This window comes from Dipodomys spectabilis, unplaced genomic scaffold (assembly GCF_019054845.1).
Source record: "Dipodomys spectabilis isolate Male_0828 unplaced genomic scaffold, ASM1905484v1 ptg000054l, whole genome shotgun sequence".
NCBI lineage: Eukaryota > Metazoa > Chordata > Mammalia > Rodentia > Heteromyidae > Dipodomys > Dipodomys spectabilis.
The window spans coordinates 20,252,819-20,267,298 of record NW_024870731.1 but is presented as its reverse complement, the minus strand read 5'-3'; the positions used below and the strand labels follow the sequence as shown (position 1 = coordinate 20,267,298).

The 14,480-nt window shown below is 37.2% G+C and overlaps 1 protein-coding gene across 25 annotated transcripts in view; it reads right to left on the bottom strand.

The window, feature by feature from the left end:
- Positions 1-14,480, bottom strand: part of LOC122108226 (sarcolemma associated protein) — a 123,439-nt gene that overhangs the window by 47,548 nt on the left and 61,411 nt on the right. For 11 of the 25 annotated variants that reach the window (XM_042680222.1, XM_042680236.1, XM_042680223.1 and 8 more), the window contains exons 6-12: positions 10,002-10,097; positions 9,832-9,903; positions 9,442-9,582; positions 6,571-6,708; positions 4,633-4,801; positions 4,492-4,542; positions 4,006-4,056 (exon numbers count right to left, since the gene is read on the bottom strand). In XM_042680222.1, the coding sequence (XP_042536156.1) occupies positions 4,006-4,056; positions 4,492-4,542; positions 4,633-4,801; positions 6,571-6,708; positions 9,442-9,582; positions 9,832-9,903; positions 10,002-10,097 (718 nt within the window). The remainder of the gene's footprint in view (positions 1-4,005; positions 4,057-4,491; positions 4,543-4,632; positions 4,802-6,570; positions 6,709-9,441; positions 9,583-9,831; positions 9,904-10,001; positions 10,098-14,480) is intronic. The other 14 variants (XM_042680232.1, XM_042680233.1, XM_042680245.1 and 11 more) reach the window with 2 other exon arrangements.

The window sequence follows — 14,480 nt, the reverse complement described above, 5'->3', positions numbered from 1 at the left end:
TTTGCCTGTTTCTTTATATATATATTAAAAAAATTTTTTGGGGGGGGTCAGTCATGGGGCTTGAACTCTGGGCCTGAGCGCTGTCCCTCAGCCCTTCAGCTTACAGTGAGCACTCTACTACTTGAGCCACAGAGCCACTTATGGTTTTCTGGTGGTTAATTAGAGATAAGAGTTTCACAGCTTTTCCTGCCCGAGTTGGCTTTGAACAGTGATCCTCAGATCTCAGCCTCCTGAGTAGCTAGGATTACAGGCCTGAGCCACCAGCACCCGGCTCTCTTTATATATTTTGTTGTTTTTGTTGTTTTGTGGTGGCACTGAGGTTTGAATTCAAGGCCTCTACTACTTGAGCCACAACTCAACTTCTTTTCCACTTCTGGTTGTTTTTTTTTTTGGTTGTGGGGCTTGAACTCTGGGCCTGGGCACTGTCCCTGTGAGCGCTCTACCTCTTGAGCCACAGTGCTACTTCCAGTTTTCTGGTGGTTGAGTCTCACAAACTTTCCTGCCCAGGTTGGCTTTGAACTGTAATCCTCAGAGATCTCAACCTCCTTAGTAGCTAGGATTACAGGTGCTAGCCAATGGTGCCCAGCTCCACTTCAGTTTTTCAAGTAGGGTCTTATGATTTTATTTGAGTAGGCTTAGGAACATAATCCTTTTACTTCCATCTTCTCTATATAGCTGGAATTATAAGTATACATCAGCATACCTAGCTTGTTGGGTTTTTTTTTGTCAGTTATAGGGCATGAACTAAGGGCTTGGGTGTTGTCCCTGAACTTTTGTGCTCAAGGGTAGTGCTCTACCAGTTTGAGCTACAGCTCCACATCTGGTTTTTTGGTAGTTGATTGGAGATAAGAGTCTCATGGACTTTCCTACATAGGCTAGCTTTGAACTATGATCCTCAGATCTCAGCCTCCAGAGTAGCTAGGATTACAGGCATGAGCCATCAGTGCCCAGCCCCCAGATTGTTTTTTGTTTTTTTGTTTTTTGTTTTAGTTGTTGTTGATCATGGGGCTTGAACTCTGGGCTGGGCACTGTCCCTCAACCCTTTAACTCCAGGTGAATGCTCTATCACTTGAGCCATAGCGCCACTTCTGGTTTTCTGGTGGTTAATCTCACAGACGTTCCTCAGATCTCAGCCTCCTGAATAGCTAGGATTACAGGCGTGAGCCACTGGCACCCAGGGTCTAGACTGGTTTCTAGGTAGACTGGTCTACCTAGCTTTTTTGCCTGGCTGGCCTCAAACAGCAATTTTCCTGTGTTTACCTCTTGCATAACTATGTTAATAAGCATGTATTCTCTTTGTAAATTTTAATGTGGCTACCAAACATTTAAAATGATACCCATGACTCTAATTAAATTTCTCTTAGCATTGTTCTATATTAAGATATACTTGAATTATGCTTATTTTATTAAATAAGATACAAAAAATTCCTAGCACAAAATCTGTGTAGTTTATAGCTTTATTATATTTAAGTAATTTCAGAAAAGGAGTTCACTGCAAAAAGTATTGTCTCTAGACATTTTTGAAATATTTTCTTATGAACTATATGAACTATATCTGGTGTTCTTTCTGCCATTTAAAGAGAAATTTTAGTTCAAAAAAATCATGTAATACTATGGCTATGTTATTTTGAATAATTCTGGCATGCTTAGTATTTGTTATTATTTAAGTGGTTCCCAATGGAATAAATAATCCATCTTATTCGAATGTCTACTCTATAACTAAGTCTGGTACAATGAAGTTGTGTATATTTAAAAATGTCCTATTTAAGTTTCCTTAAAAGGATCTATTTAGTCATTCTCATACTACTCTACCACCAACAAAACATCTCCAAATATATTAGTAAGAGAAACTATAGTAACGAGTATCCCTTAACTATCTAAGTGGCTCCATTTAATCATAAATTAAGAGACTACAATATAAAAGTCTACTACCATTCTTCAAAATCAATTGTAACTGGCAAAAATTTTATACAATATTTTCACAACGCTAATAAGAACATGCTTTTGTATATATAAAAATATCCTCTTATATGACTGAACCTTTCCCCACTCAAAAAAAAATTCTCTTAACTGAACAAATAGAAAGTTCTCTCTTTCAGTTAACACTAACACTATAATAAACACATATTCAGGTCAGGAGTGACAGATTTAATTTAAAAGTGCACACGCCAGGAAGAAAAAAAAAAATGAACAAATAGTATCAGAAGATACAGAATCAGTCAAAGAAGTTCAAAGAAAAGGATTAACTCATTTAATGTACATTAAATATGTTTAATGAACAGCATTTAATAATTTGGGACTATGAATATAAACTACACCTTTAAAATTCTGAAATCGATATTCAGATTGCATTTTATAAACTATATGAAGAAAAGACAAATGTAGTTATTAGAGAAACTTTTTTTTGGGGGGGGAGGGGGGTCGGTCATGGCCCTTGAACTATAGGCCTGGGGCTGTCCCTCAGCTCTTCAGCTCAAGGCTAGCGCTTTAACACTTGAGCCACAGCGCCACTTCCGGTTTTCTGGTGGGTAACTGGAGATAAAAGTCTCACAGTCTTTCCTGCCTGGGCTGACTCTGCACTGCAATCCTTAGATCTCAGCCTCCTGAGTAGCTAGGATTACAGGCGTGAGCCACTGGCACCCGGCTCTAGAAAAACTTTTTAGAGACTTAAAATTCATTACATATGTAATATCAGTCTTAAACCTTAACAGCTCACATATACACAATTAGCTGAACCTGTTTTTTCTAGTTCTTGATTAAAACCAAATCAAACCAAACAAACAAAAATAAAAGAAATAATTTTCTAACTTGATCAGAGTTTGATGCCAAAGAAATATAAAGATATCCCCTGATACATGAAAAAATATTTAATAGGAAATTCTGATATCAATCTTGATATTGTCCACTAACTTCTGTGTTTAAAAAAAACTAGATGCTATCTAGAGGCATGGCTCAGCAGAAGAGCATCTGGCTAGCAAGTGTAAGGCCCTGAGTATAAGCACTAATACTGCCAGAGAGATAGGGGAGGAAGCTAGAGATGTTGCTCAGTGGTAGTAGGGCATTTGCCTAGGATATCCAAGGTACTATGTTTGATTTATAGCACTGAAGTAAATGAATGAATGAATAAATAAAATAAAACCATAACATGAGTATATATATATATATATATATATATATATATATAGTTGAATATACATAGTGAGTATACAAAGAAAACAGTTTTATTCATTTAGTATACCAAACATCTAAATTTGTAGCAAGAGAGAACCCATGCTACCCAGGAAAAAAGGGTTACAGAACCAAAAACTAAGGATTTTTCTATGGCAGAAAGCACTCATTCTCTCTGATCAATGAAACATACATATGGTGGCTCAGTGGTAGAGTGCTTGCCTTGCATGCATGAAGTCCTGGATTCAATTCCTCAGGACCACATAAGCAGAAAAGGCTGGAAGTGGCTCTGTGGTTCAAGTGGTACAGCGCTAGCCTTGAGCTGAAGAGCTGAAAAGGACAGTGCCCAGGCCCCAAGTTCAGGCCCCATGACTGGCAAAACAAAACAAAACAAAACCAAAAAAAAACAAAAAACAGGTTCTGTGACTACCTAACAAGGAGGATAAAGATGGTTAAATATGAAAACATTATTTACAACTATGGAGGAAAAAGGCAATTTTTAATCTGTCTATGTCTCAATGGATTGTTAGGCACATTAATACATTATAAAAGGGGATTTAGAAATGTAGCTTGATGGAATAAAATGGTAGTATTGCTCTTTGAAAGGGGGACTATATTCACCACTCTTATGGTTAAACTTCATTTTCCATATAGCAAGGGATATCCAAGAATACATCACAGCAGTAAGTCTTTTGTTAAAAGATGCCTGATTTTAAAATATAGTGGTCTGAAGAGGTTGCTTTTCATTTCAAATACTTAAAATGCTTAGTTTTCTATCCTGTTGAAATAGTAAAAAGATATCATGAAATTTTTAAAAAAATAAGTTTTTTACACTACCTTTTTCTGTGCTCCCATTTATTTTAGGTAAGAAGTCATCAACTTGTATCCCTAGGATTAAGACAGTGTATCATTGCCTGATCAAATAATTTAATTACTTTAAAACTGGTTTCAAATGAAACCATGGTATTTGTATTGTTACTCACATTAAGATTGTATAGAAAACTTTATGCTTATTTTTATACAAAGATTCAACTTGCCATTTTCTATTAATTCAGGCCTAGTGGGCTTCCAGGGTAAAAGGTCCTGCTGTTCATGGATTTAAGAACATCTAGTGCAGAATTTTCATTCATCTTAAGCACTAAACAATGGTGCCCACTAGTGGCAATAAAGTACCTTCTATAAGGAAATTTTCTAAGTATAGCTGTTTTATGCCTAATATGTAAAACATCTTTAAAGAAATTAAGTAACCAATGTGAGATGTAAATAAAGTCAAAAGCTTCATGAAAATTTCAGCTTTAAATAAGAAATATGGATGACACCTACCTAAGCTGCTGCATTCTTTAAGAGTTTTCTCCTGAAGGTGCTCTAACCGTACTGTAAATAAAAGTCCAAGAAAAAGGTATTTCACAGACAAAAAGGAAAAAAAAAGTCAAATTGAACCAATTCCTGGATTAGCTAACTTACCTTGTAAAGCTGTGAGCCTTTCATTGGTGAAATCATTATCAGCTTGCAAAGCCTCTATTTTGGCCTGGAGCTCCTGTTCTTTTTCTTCCATTTCATCTATTTTATGTTGCAATTCTTTTTTCTCAGCTTGTCCTTTCTGTTGGATTTCCTCTTGTTTTCCCTCTGCTACCTGTTGAAGGAGAAATCTTCTTTAAATATTTAATTAAACTTGGCCTTGTAATAAAAGGTCTAAGCCAGGACTGATTTTATTCACTTAAAACTTCTAAGAGCTGGCACTGGTGACTCATGCCTATAATCCTAGCTACTCAGGAGGCTGAGATCTGAGGATCGCAGTTCAAAGACAGCCTGGGCAGGAAAGTCGTGAGACTCTTATCTCCAATAAATCACTCAGAAAACCGAAAGTGGCGCTGTGGCTCAAGTGGTAGAGTGTTAGCCTTGAGCTGAAGAGCTCAGGGGCAGTGCCCAGAGTTCAAACCCTTGGCTGACCCCCCTCCCCCCAAAAAAAAACAATTTCTAAGGAAGTTCTATAAAGTGTTTATAAAGATAGTTTTCTAAACAAACAAAGATGACAGACATATAGATATAGATAGATAAATAGTGTTGATGTAAAAAATGATTGACACTGCATGCACTCCTCAAAAGCACTTAGAACAAAAATATTTGAAGTAAACAAACTCAATATAAAGAGAGATAAAGGGTCAAAGTGATATATTCCAGTTTTTATGTAAGGAGATTTTAACCTAAAATTACTATTGTCTCAATTTGTTTCTAATCTCTAAAATGTACTGAAAATTTATGTATGTGTATATATGCCTGTCCTGGAGCTTGAACTCAGGGACTAGGTATTGTCCTTTAGCTTTTGTGTTCAAGGCTGGACCTCTACCACTTGAGCCATAGTTCCACTTCTATCTTTATAGTGCCTAATTGGAGATAAGAGTCTCCTGGACTTTTCCTGCCTAGCTAGCTTCAAACCACAATTCTCAGATCTCAGACTCCTGAGTAGCTATGATTACAGGCATGAGCTACCAACACGTGAATTCTTAAACAAAACTCTTTAGCTAAAAGGTTGATGATTCAAGCTCTTTTCAAAAAGATATTCCTTTAAAAAGTCTAATCTTAAAAATATAATAGGTCAACTAACCATACCACAAGAGAAGTATGATTTGGTCTTTTCTAAGAAATGTGAATTTTCTAGACAGTCAATTCAATCCATGATTTGAATTGTATTACGATAGGGCTTCACTAACTCAGTTACTAGATTTTTTTTTGGGTCGGGTCGTTGGCCTGAACTCTGGGTCTGGGCGCTGTCCCTCAGCTCTTCAGCTCAAGGCTAGCGCTCTACCACTTGAGCCACAGCACCACTTCCGGCTTTTTTCTTTTTGCTTATGTGGTATGGAAGAATGGAACCCAGGGCTTCATGCATGCAAGGCAAGCACTCTACCACTGAGCCACCTTCCCAGATCTCAGTTACTAGATTTTAAAGGATCATTAATTAGACATTAATGTTCCACAGCTACATGACATGAAAGCTAAAACACAACCAACAGCATCCTTGAAGGCTACCAGAGATCAAACAGACTCCCCATGATTCCACAGGGCTTGTTTTAAGGCCATCCTGCCTTCAGGATGACTTTAAAATACAGTTTCAGGTTCAAAAAAATCCAAGATCATGTTTTGCTGATTCTCCTCTGTTAACAGTTGTTATATTGTAAATCACTAGCTACATTTCTAATCAGAGGAAATTATATGAACTTTTTCAAACTTTAAATTTCTGTAGTAATGGAAGTTGGGCCAAACAGAATACAATCACTTTATTTTCACTAGTTACTACAAAATATTTACATCAACTACCATCCAGAAATGCCTAAACATCAAGTTATGTCTAAGTGTGTTAGGAACTATTAGATTAATATACTTTTTGGTTGATTAGTCACATACCTTTAATTTATCAGATAAATCTTTAATCTCATTAACTGCTCCATTATATTTATTAGCTAATTCTCTTAATTCTTCCTGAGTCCGTTCATTCATTTCTTTTAGGTGGGTACATTCATCTTCAGTATTACTCAGACTTCTCTGTAATACAAATTCACAATCATTTAAAATGAGTGCAGATCTACTATTTACAATTCATTTTATAAAAAAATAGAACCTATAGCCTATACTACATCAGCATCTGCCCTGGACTTTACATAAGCTGAATTCTAAAATATAATTATTTCAGTTTACTTTGAATGCATACATATTACAGACAACACAACCAAGAATATTTAAAAATATTAGTGAGTAAGGAACAGAAACAGGAAAAAAAAGATTGATATACTTTATTTATTTGTCTGTTTGTTTATTTTTGGTCGATCGTGGGGCTAGAACTCTGGGCTTGGGCGCTGTCCCTGTGCTTTTCAGCTCAAGGTGAGCACTCTACTGCTTGAGCCATAGCGCCACTTCTGGTTTTCTGGTGGTTTATTGGAGAGAAGAGTCTCACAGACTTTCCTGCCCAGGCCAGCTTTGAACCAGGATCCTCATATCTCAGCCTCCTGAGTAGCTAGGATTATAGGCGTGAGCCACCAGCGCCCGGCTTGATATACCTTTTTATAATAAGACTTTTTAAAGGTCAATGGCTATAACTTTTAGCCTTGAAAATATTTGAGGCCTATTAATTCCTTATTTTTGTATGTGTGGCACATGGGTTTGAACTCAGGGCCTCTTGCTTATTAGATAGGCCCTCTTCAACATGGGTCGACACCCTAGCCCTGTCTAAAGATGGTCTTGATTTTTGCTGGGGCTGGACCATGAAGACCTTTCTTTTCTTTTTTTTTTTTTGCTGGGGCGGTCTGGACGTGGGGCCTGAACTCTGGGCCTGGGCGCTGTCCCTCAGCTCTTCAGCTCAAGGCTAGTGCTCTACCACTTGAGCCACAGCGCCACTTCCGGCTTTTTTTCTTTTTGCTTATGTGGTGCTGAGGAATCGAACCCAAGGCCTCATGCATGCAAGGCAAGCGCTCTACCACTGAGCCACCTTCCCAGCCCCAGAACTTTCTATCTATACCTCCTATGTAGTTGGTATGATAGACATGCTTCATTGTACCCAGCTTTTGTAAAAAAATTATTTACTTATTTAATATTTTAATTAATTAACTAATTAATTAATTTTGTTGGTTGTGGGGCTTGAACTCAGGATTTGGGTACTGTTCCTGAGCTTTTATTGCTCAAGGCTAAGGCTCTAACACTTTGAGCCACAGCACCACTTCCAGTTTCCAGGTGGTTAATTCGAGCTAAGAGTCTCATTGGACTTTCCTGCCCAAACTGGCTTTGAACTGCGATCCTCAGATCTCAGCCTCCTGAGTAGCTTTACAGGTGTGAGCCACCAGCACCCAACTTTGAGCATATAGCGTTAAGCAAATAGCATGGGTTAATATTATAGAAACTATCCTGATACTAAGGCTACACTTTTAGTATAGTCTATAACAGACATTTTAACCAAATTCTGTGTTAACTTTACAGTAGTTCAAAGGGATAACCCAAATTATGAATTAAGTTCTTTTTTAAAGCAATAAGAAACTTTTTCTTTTGTACTGGGAATTAAGGAACTCAGGCATGTTACACAAGTTTCTACCACTAGCTACATTCACATACCTGAAAATCACATAATGACTATTCCTAAAAGACTTGGAAGGAACCTTGGAGATGACCCCTTAGAACCTCCAAAATATAACAGTTTCCTCTCTGGAAGACGGTTAAAGTAGGAACACAAGATGTTAAGTTCTTGGTCATACAGTGACCATCTTCAACTAGAAGAAAAGCAAATACTGGCACATAGAATATCATTATATCCAATGCTTGACAAGAAATGTACTCGTGGGCTGGGAAGATGGCTCAGTGGTAGAGCGCTTGCTTTGCATGCCTGAGGCCCTGGGTTCGATTCCTCAGCACTACATAAGCAAAATGAAAAAAGCCGGAAGTGGCGCTGTGGCTCAAGTGGTAGAGCGTGCTAGCCTTGAGCTGAAGAGCTGAGGGACAGCGCCCAGGCCCAGAGTTCAGGCCCAATGACCGGACACCCCCCCCCCCCAAAAAAAAGAAGAAATGTACTCGTTATCTTGCCCATGTAATTGTAACTCCTCTGTACAGTATTCTCACAATAAAAATAAATAAATAAGTAAATAAATAAATCATGAAATAAAAAAAAGAATATCATTATATCCATGGAGTCTCATATATACATTGTATATGCCAGGCAAGATCTCTACCACTTGAGCTGTGCCCCTAGCCCTTAAGATTAATCCTAACCAGTACAAATGCTAAGACTCCTTGGTTAGAGTTTTATTTATCAATCACTAACTTTGGGTCATAAACCCTAGAACTCAAATGGCCATGCTAAGAATTTGTATCAGTAAAAGCAGCATACCTGCCACTTCCCATCTATCAGAAAAAATTTCCTAGCTAAACAATAAAACCTAATGGAATGGCCTTGTCTGAGTGGAAGGAAGGCTGAAAGCGAGGCCAGAACTCATGAATGGAAAGAGGAAGGTAGACAAAGATAGTCATGATCCTTAATGCACATGTGAAGTTGGAACTAAGTAACTGTAGGAGATGAGTGTGGGGTTGGAATGCGTGGAGGATGAGAACCATGACAAGGGTAGCAGTGATCAAGATGCACTGTACTAATAAGGTGAATTGAAATGCCTTTGATCAAGTATTTAAAAATAATACAAATAAACGAATAAGGTTTTTCAAATACGATACAGTATCATGGAATATCTGAAATATTTTTTTAAATAACATGATTATTTAGAACTCTTAGATGCAAAATACCTCAACTTCTGAAAGTTTTCTAACCACTTCAATCTTCTCCTGAAGAACCCGCCTCAGGGACTCTTTGGCTGTTGTCTCATAGTTGTGTTTATCTTCTTGTAATGCTATAAGTTCCTTCCGTAAACTATCTTCTGTTTGATTCTAGAATAAAAGATATTTATAATCATAGCCAAGTTATTTTCTTTAATAAGCTCTTACCCCTTGAAAAAAATAAACACATTATGAAGCCATTTAAATTTTGTCCTAAGATACCTCTAAACACAAATTACGTTGGCTCAGTATAAACTGATGCTATATTTAAAAATCATATCAATAAATGCCTTTACAAACATATTGAATCCCACTTCTAATAGACAATTCTTCCTTTTGTATTTGGGATTAAATACCTACTTTGGAGCATGCCTGTAATTGGTTTCCCATAACTTCTAACCGTGATAAGAGTCTATCTTCATCTATTAAAGCCTGTTGAAGAAAAATTAAATATGAATAAAATTCCATGCCAATTTGGTACAAAAGTTTAACATGTAAAGGATTCTTGAATATAAAGACAACTGGAATACCTGCCAACTGGTATCTGAAGCCTCTTGGGTGATGGCTAGTAGCCGCTGAAGCGTGGCTAACTTCTGTTCCAACATCTGTTCCCGATGTAAGGCCTCCTAATAATTAAATCACAAAAGAGATTCTAATAAAACTCAGCATGATTCCTTTGAAGAATAATCAATTTTCAGAGTATTTTTAATATTTTACTATACCTCTCCTTGATGCATTTCAATATTCTGAATTTGATATGCACAATAATTGTTGTTGCTATGATGATGATGACTGGTGGTATTAAAGTCTGAACTCAGGGCCTATAAGTTGCTAGGCAACCATTCTATCACTTGAGTCATTCCCCAAGCTCTATAAGCCTTTAAAACATATATGGTCATGCTATTCCAGCCTCATCTGTTGGTCTGTAAGCACTGCTATTTATTATAGGAGATACTCCAAATGCAACTTTCCCCCAAAGTAATCACTTGCTTTTGTTTTCTTTGTAGTCATAATTTGGAAGTTTCAAAACTGACTAGAAAAAGCTAACATACACTTGGGCTTACATTTTATATGCAAATGTAAAATATGTATATATCTCAGAACAAACTGATTTCAAACTAAAACAAAATAATTTGGTTAGCCAAAAGACTGTAGTGATTTAACTGTACAATTGTATCTACGAGAGTAATTGCTCTTATTTTTTTCCTTTTAAAGAAGTGCTTTATATACCTACATATTAATGTATGTGTGTGTATGTGAATATACTAAAGAGTCAGGCATGGTAGCTTATACCTGTAATCCTAGCTACTCAGGAGGTTATGATCTGAGGATCTTAGCTCCGCCAAAACAAAAAAAAAATCCTTCAGAATCTAATTAACCAGTTAAAAAGCTAGACTGGGACTTGAGAGGCATAGCTCAACTGGTAGAGTGCCAGCCTTGAGCAAGCGAGTCAAGTGAGAAGATGAGGCCTGAGTTCCAAGCCCATGTACTGGCAATAAACAAACAAAAATAATTTATTGAATAAAGCTAGATTGGTGGGGTATATCAAGTATAGAATTGTGAGTAAAAAATGCTAAGAGTACAAAGTCTTGAGTTTAAGCCTCTGTAACAGGAAAAAAGACTACTCTCATAGTCTATTTCAGGTGAGCTGATTCTCGTCTTCACTGAACATTACTTAGGCAGCAATTAAAATGCCCAAAATAAGCAAGAATCCACCAATAGTTGTTCAAAATAACTAAGAAATAAAGGAGTTACATTTGGTAGCTCCAAAAAAAAAATCTTTTTACAAAGAAAGTCACTGTCTAGGCAAGGCCTGATCTTCAGGTGACTTCTTAAAATTTGACAGCTGATAATAGGATAATAGGTCTTCTAAATGCTCACAGCATTTAGTTGTAGTTTTTGGCCTACCTTTAACTTCTACTCCTATCGTTATCTATATACTTACTACGTTACTATCTTTGAGCTACCTCAACAGAGAAGCATATGCTTCAAACATTTGAATACTTGTGGCTTAAAGCATACATTTATTGCTTCTCATATCTTTGCTACACAATGATTAGGAAGAATCTGACCTAATTAGAGTTAGAAGCACTGTTTTAATGTAACCCTAAAAAAAACCTATAGATTAAGGAATTTAATTAAATCTGTATCACCTCAGAATATACATTAAAACAACTCACATGTGAAAGAGACTATCACATTTATTTTATGTTTCCAAACATTCCTAATAGCAAACAAATAACAAAAATGCAAAATGTTTTAGTGAAAAACAAAAACACAGGCTGGGAAGGTGGCTCAGTGGTAGAGTGCTTGCCTTGCATGCATGAGGCCCTGTGTTCCATTCCTCAGCACCACATAAGCAGAAAAAGCTGGAAGTGGTGGTAGAGTGCTCACCTTGAGCTGAAGAGCTCAGGGCGGGAGCCCAAGCCCAGAGCTTAGGCCCGGCAAAAAAAAAAAAAAAAAAAACCACCAAGCACCCATAATCTATCTACCACCACTAGATGGTGTCATTTCACTTTTTTTCTTTCTTTTACTCAAGTTTCTTGACTGAATCACATTCTAACAGAAATGTAATAATTCCAGGAATAGCCTTTTAGTTCAAAGGCATAAAATATACCTATTCCAGCTTTTATTAAAAAGGTTGAAAACTTGCAATTTACATTAGAATTTTAGCAATCTAATAAGATGCATAAAGAAAAAAGTGAGAGAAGGGATGGGTTAGGAGTGATGGTTGAGAATGTAGTCATTTACAGTTTTGTAAAATGGGAACTTCTTTGTACAACTACTTAAAGATAATAATAATAATAATAAAGTAAAAAATAAAGAAAGATGTATAAAGAAAAGGCTTGGGTGGGAGCGGGGAGGATTGGGTGGTGGGGCGGGGGAGGATGGGAAGGGATGGGAAGGGGAAACAAAGGAGGAGGTTACAATGCTTGATAAGAAATGTACTCATTATCTTGCCCATGTAATTGTAACCCCTCTGTACAGTATTTTCACAATATAAAAAGAAAAGAAAAGAAAAGGCTTGATGGTGTAATTTCCTGTGAAAAGTTAGAAAAAAGAAATGCAAGCCGGGCGCTGGTGGCTCACGCCTGTAATCCTAGCTACTCAGGAGGCTAAGATCTGAGGATCACGGTTCAAAGCCAGCCCGGGCAGGAGAGACCGTGAGACTCCTATCTCCAATAAACCACCAGAAAACCGGAAGTGGCGCTGTAGCTCAAGTGGTAGAGCATTCGCCTTGAGCTGAAGAGCTGAGGGACAGTGCCCAGGCCCAGAGTTCAAGCCCCACGGCCGACAAAAAAAAAAAAAAAAAAAAAGAAATGTAAACAGATATTCAAAGAGCTGGCAAAAAAAAAGTTGGACAGAGTAAAAGTAAGGCAGGTTTGCAGTCTATGATAATTAGTGACAACAGTATATGCAATCAGGCAATTGATTTAATCTATAAACCCCCTATTTCTCACATGAAAAATGAGGTACAGACCAACTTAATTTTAACATTTTCTTCCACCTCTAAAAAGACCTCCATTAATTGATGTATCTGACAATTAAGTGGCAAAGGGTTATTGACATTTATAGCACACATTTTATTTGACAGGCTCTGTTTTAAGTGCTTGGCAAACATTAACATATATTCTTCAGAATTTAAAGAGGTAAATGCTATTACTTTGCCCATTCCCTTTATGAGAAAAACAGGGCCCAAAGGTTTTAAACAATTTTCTTATTAGCATATCAAAAGTTAAAACTGGATCAAAACTAGGCAATTCTGGCTAAAACCTACATTATTAACTATACCACTAACATGCAAATATACCAAGTTCTTTTCTCTGTACCAGTTCATTATATCTGGTGGAAAATAAAATCAATGTGTTACTTTCAGTTCATTTTCACAGATTTGCATGCTTTTTCTTTTCTTTTTTTATTAACATGTTAATGAACAAATGTTCACATGTATAAGGTAAAATTGTTCTCAGTGATCAATTCCTGTAAACTAATGTATGATTATCTAACTTTAAACAACTAAAAACATACACAAATAAATTAAGATCACAGAAGGTCACAGAATTAAATAAGTAGCAGAATCAAGATAAAAACTTCTCACACCTAGGGGCTGGGAAGGTAGCTCAGTGGTAGAGCGCTTGCCTTGCATGCTCGAGGCCCTGGGTTCGATTCCTCAGTACCACATAAGCAAAAAGAAAAAAGCCGGAAGTGGTGCTGTGGCTCAAGTGGTAGAGCGCTAGCCTTGAGCTGAAGAGCTGAGGGACAGCGCCCAGGCCCAGAGTTTAGGCCCTACGACCGGACTCAAAAAAAAAAAAAAAAAAAAAAATTCTCACACCTATAAACCTAGCTACTCAGGGGGCTGAGATCTGAGGATCACGGTTCAAAGCCTGCCCATGTAGGCAAGTCAGTGAGATTCTTATCTCTAATAAACCACTCAGAAAACCAAAAGTGGTGTTGTGGCTCAAATGGTAGAGACCAGCCTTTAGCTGAAGAGCTGAGGGACAGTACCCAGGCCCAGAGTTCAAGCCCCAAGGCCAACATTAAAAAAAAAAAAAAAAGCAATGCTTGGTAAGAAATGTATGCATTATCCTGCCCATGTAATTGTAACCCCTCTGTACAGTATGTTCTCAAATAAAATAAAATTAAATTAAAAAAAAAAAAAAAAAAAGATTAAAAACGTCTATCTCTAGCAGGACACTGGTAGCTCACACCTGTAATCCCAGCTACTAAGGAGGCTGAGATCTGAGGATCTTGGTTCAAAGACAGCCTGGGCAAAAAAAGTCCAAGAGACTTTTATCTCCAATTAACTACCAGAAAACCAGAAGAGGCACTATTGCTTAAGTGGTAGAATGCTCATGTTGAGCTGAAGAGCTCAGGGACAGCATCCAGGCCCAGAGTTCAAGCCCCATGACTGACAAACAAAAACCCAAACAAACAAAAGAAAACTTCTATCTCTAAACTCCTAACTTAGAATTTTCTTTAAGGATGCTCGTTCATCATAAAACAGGCTT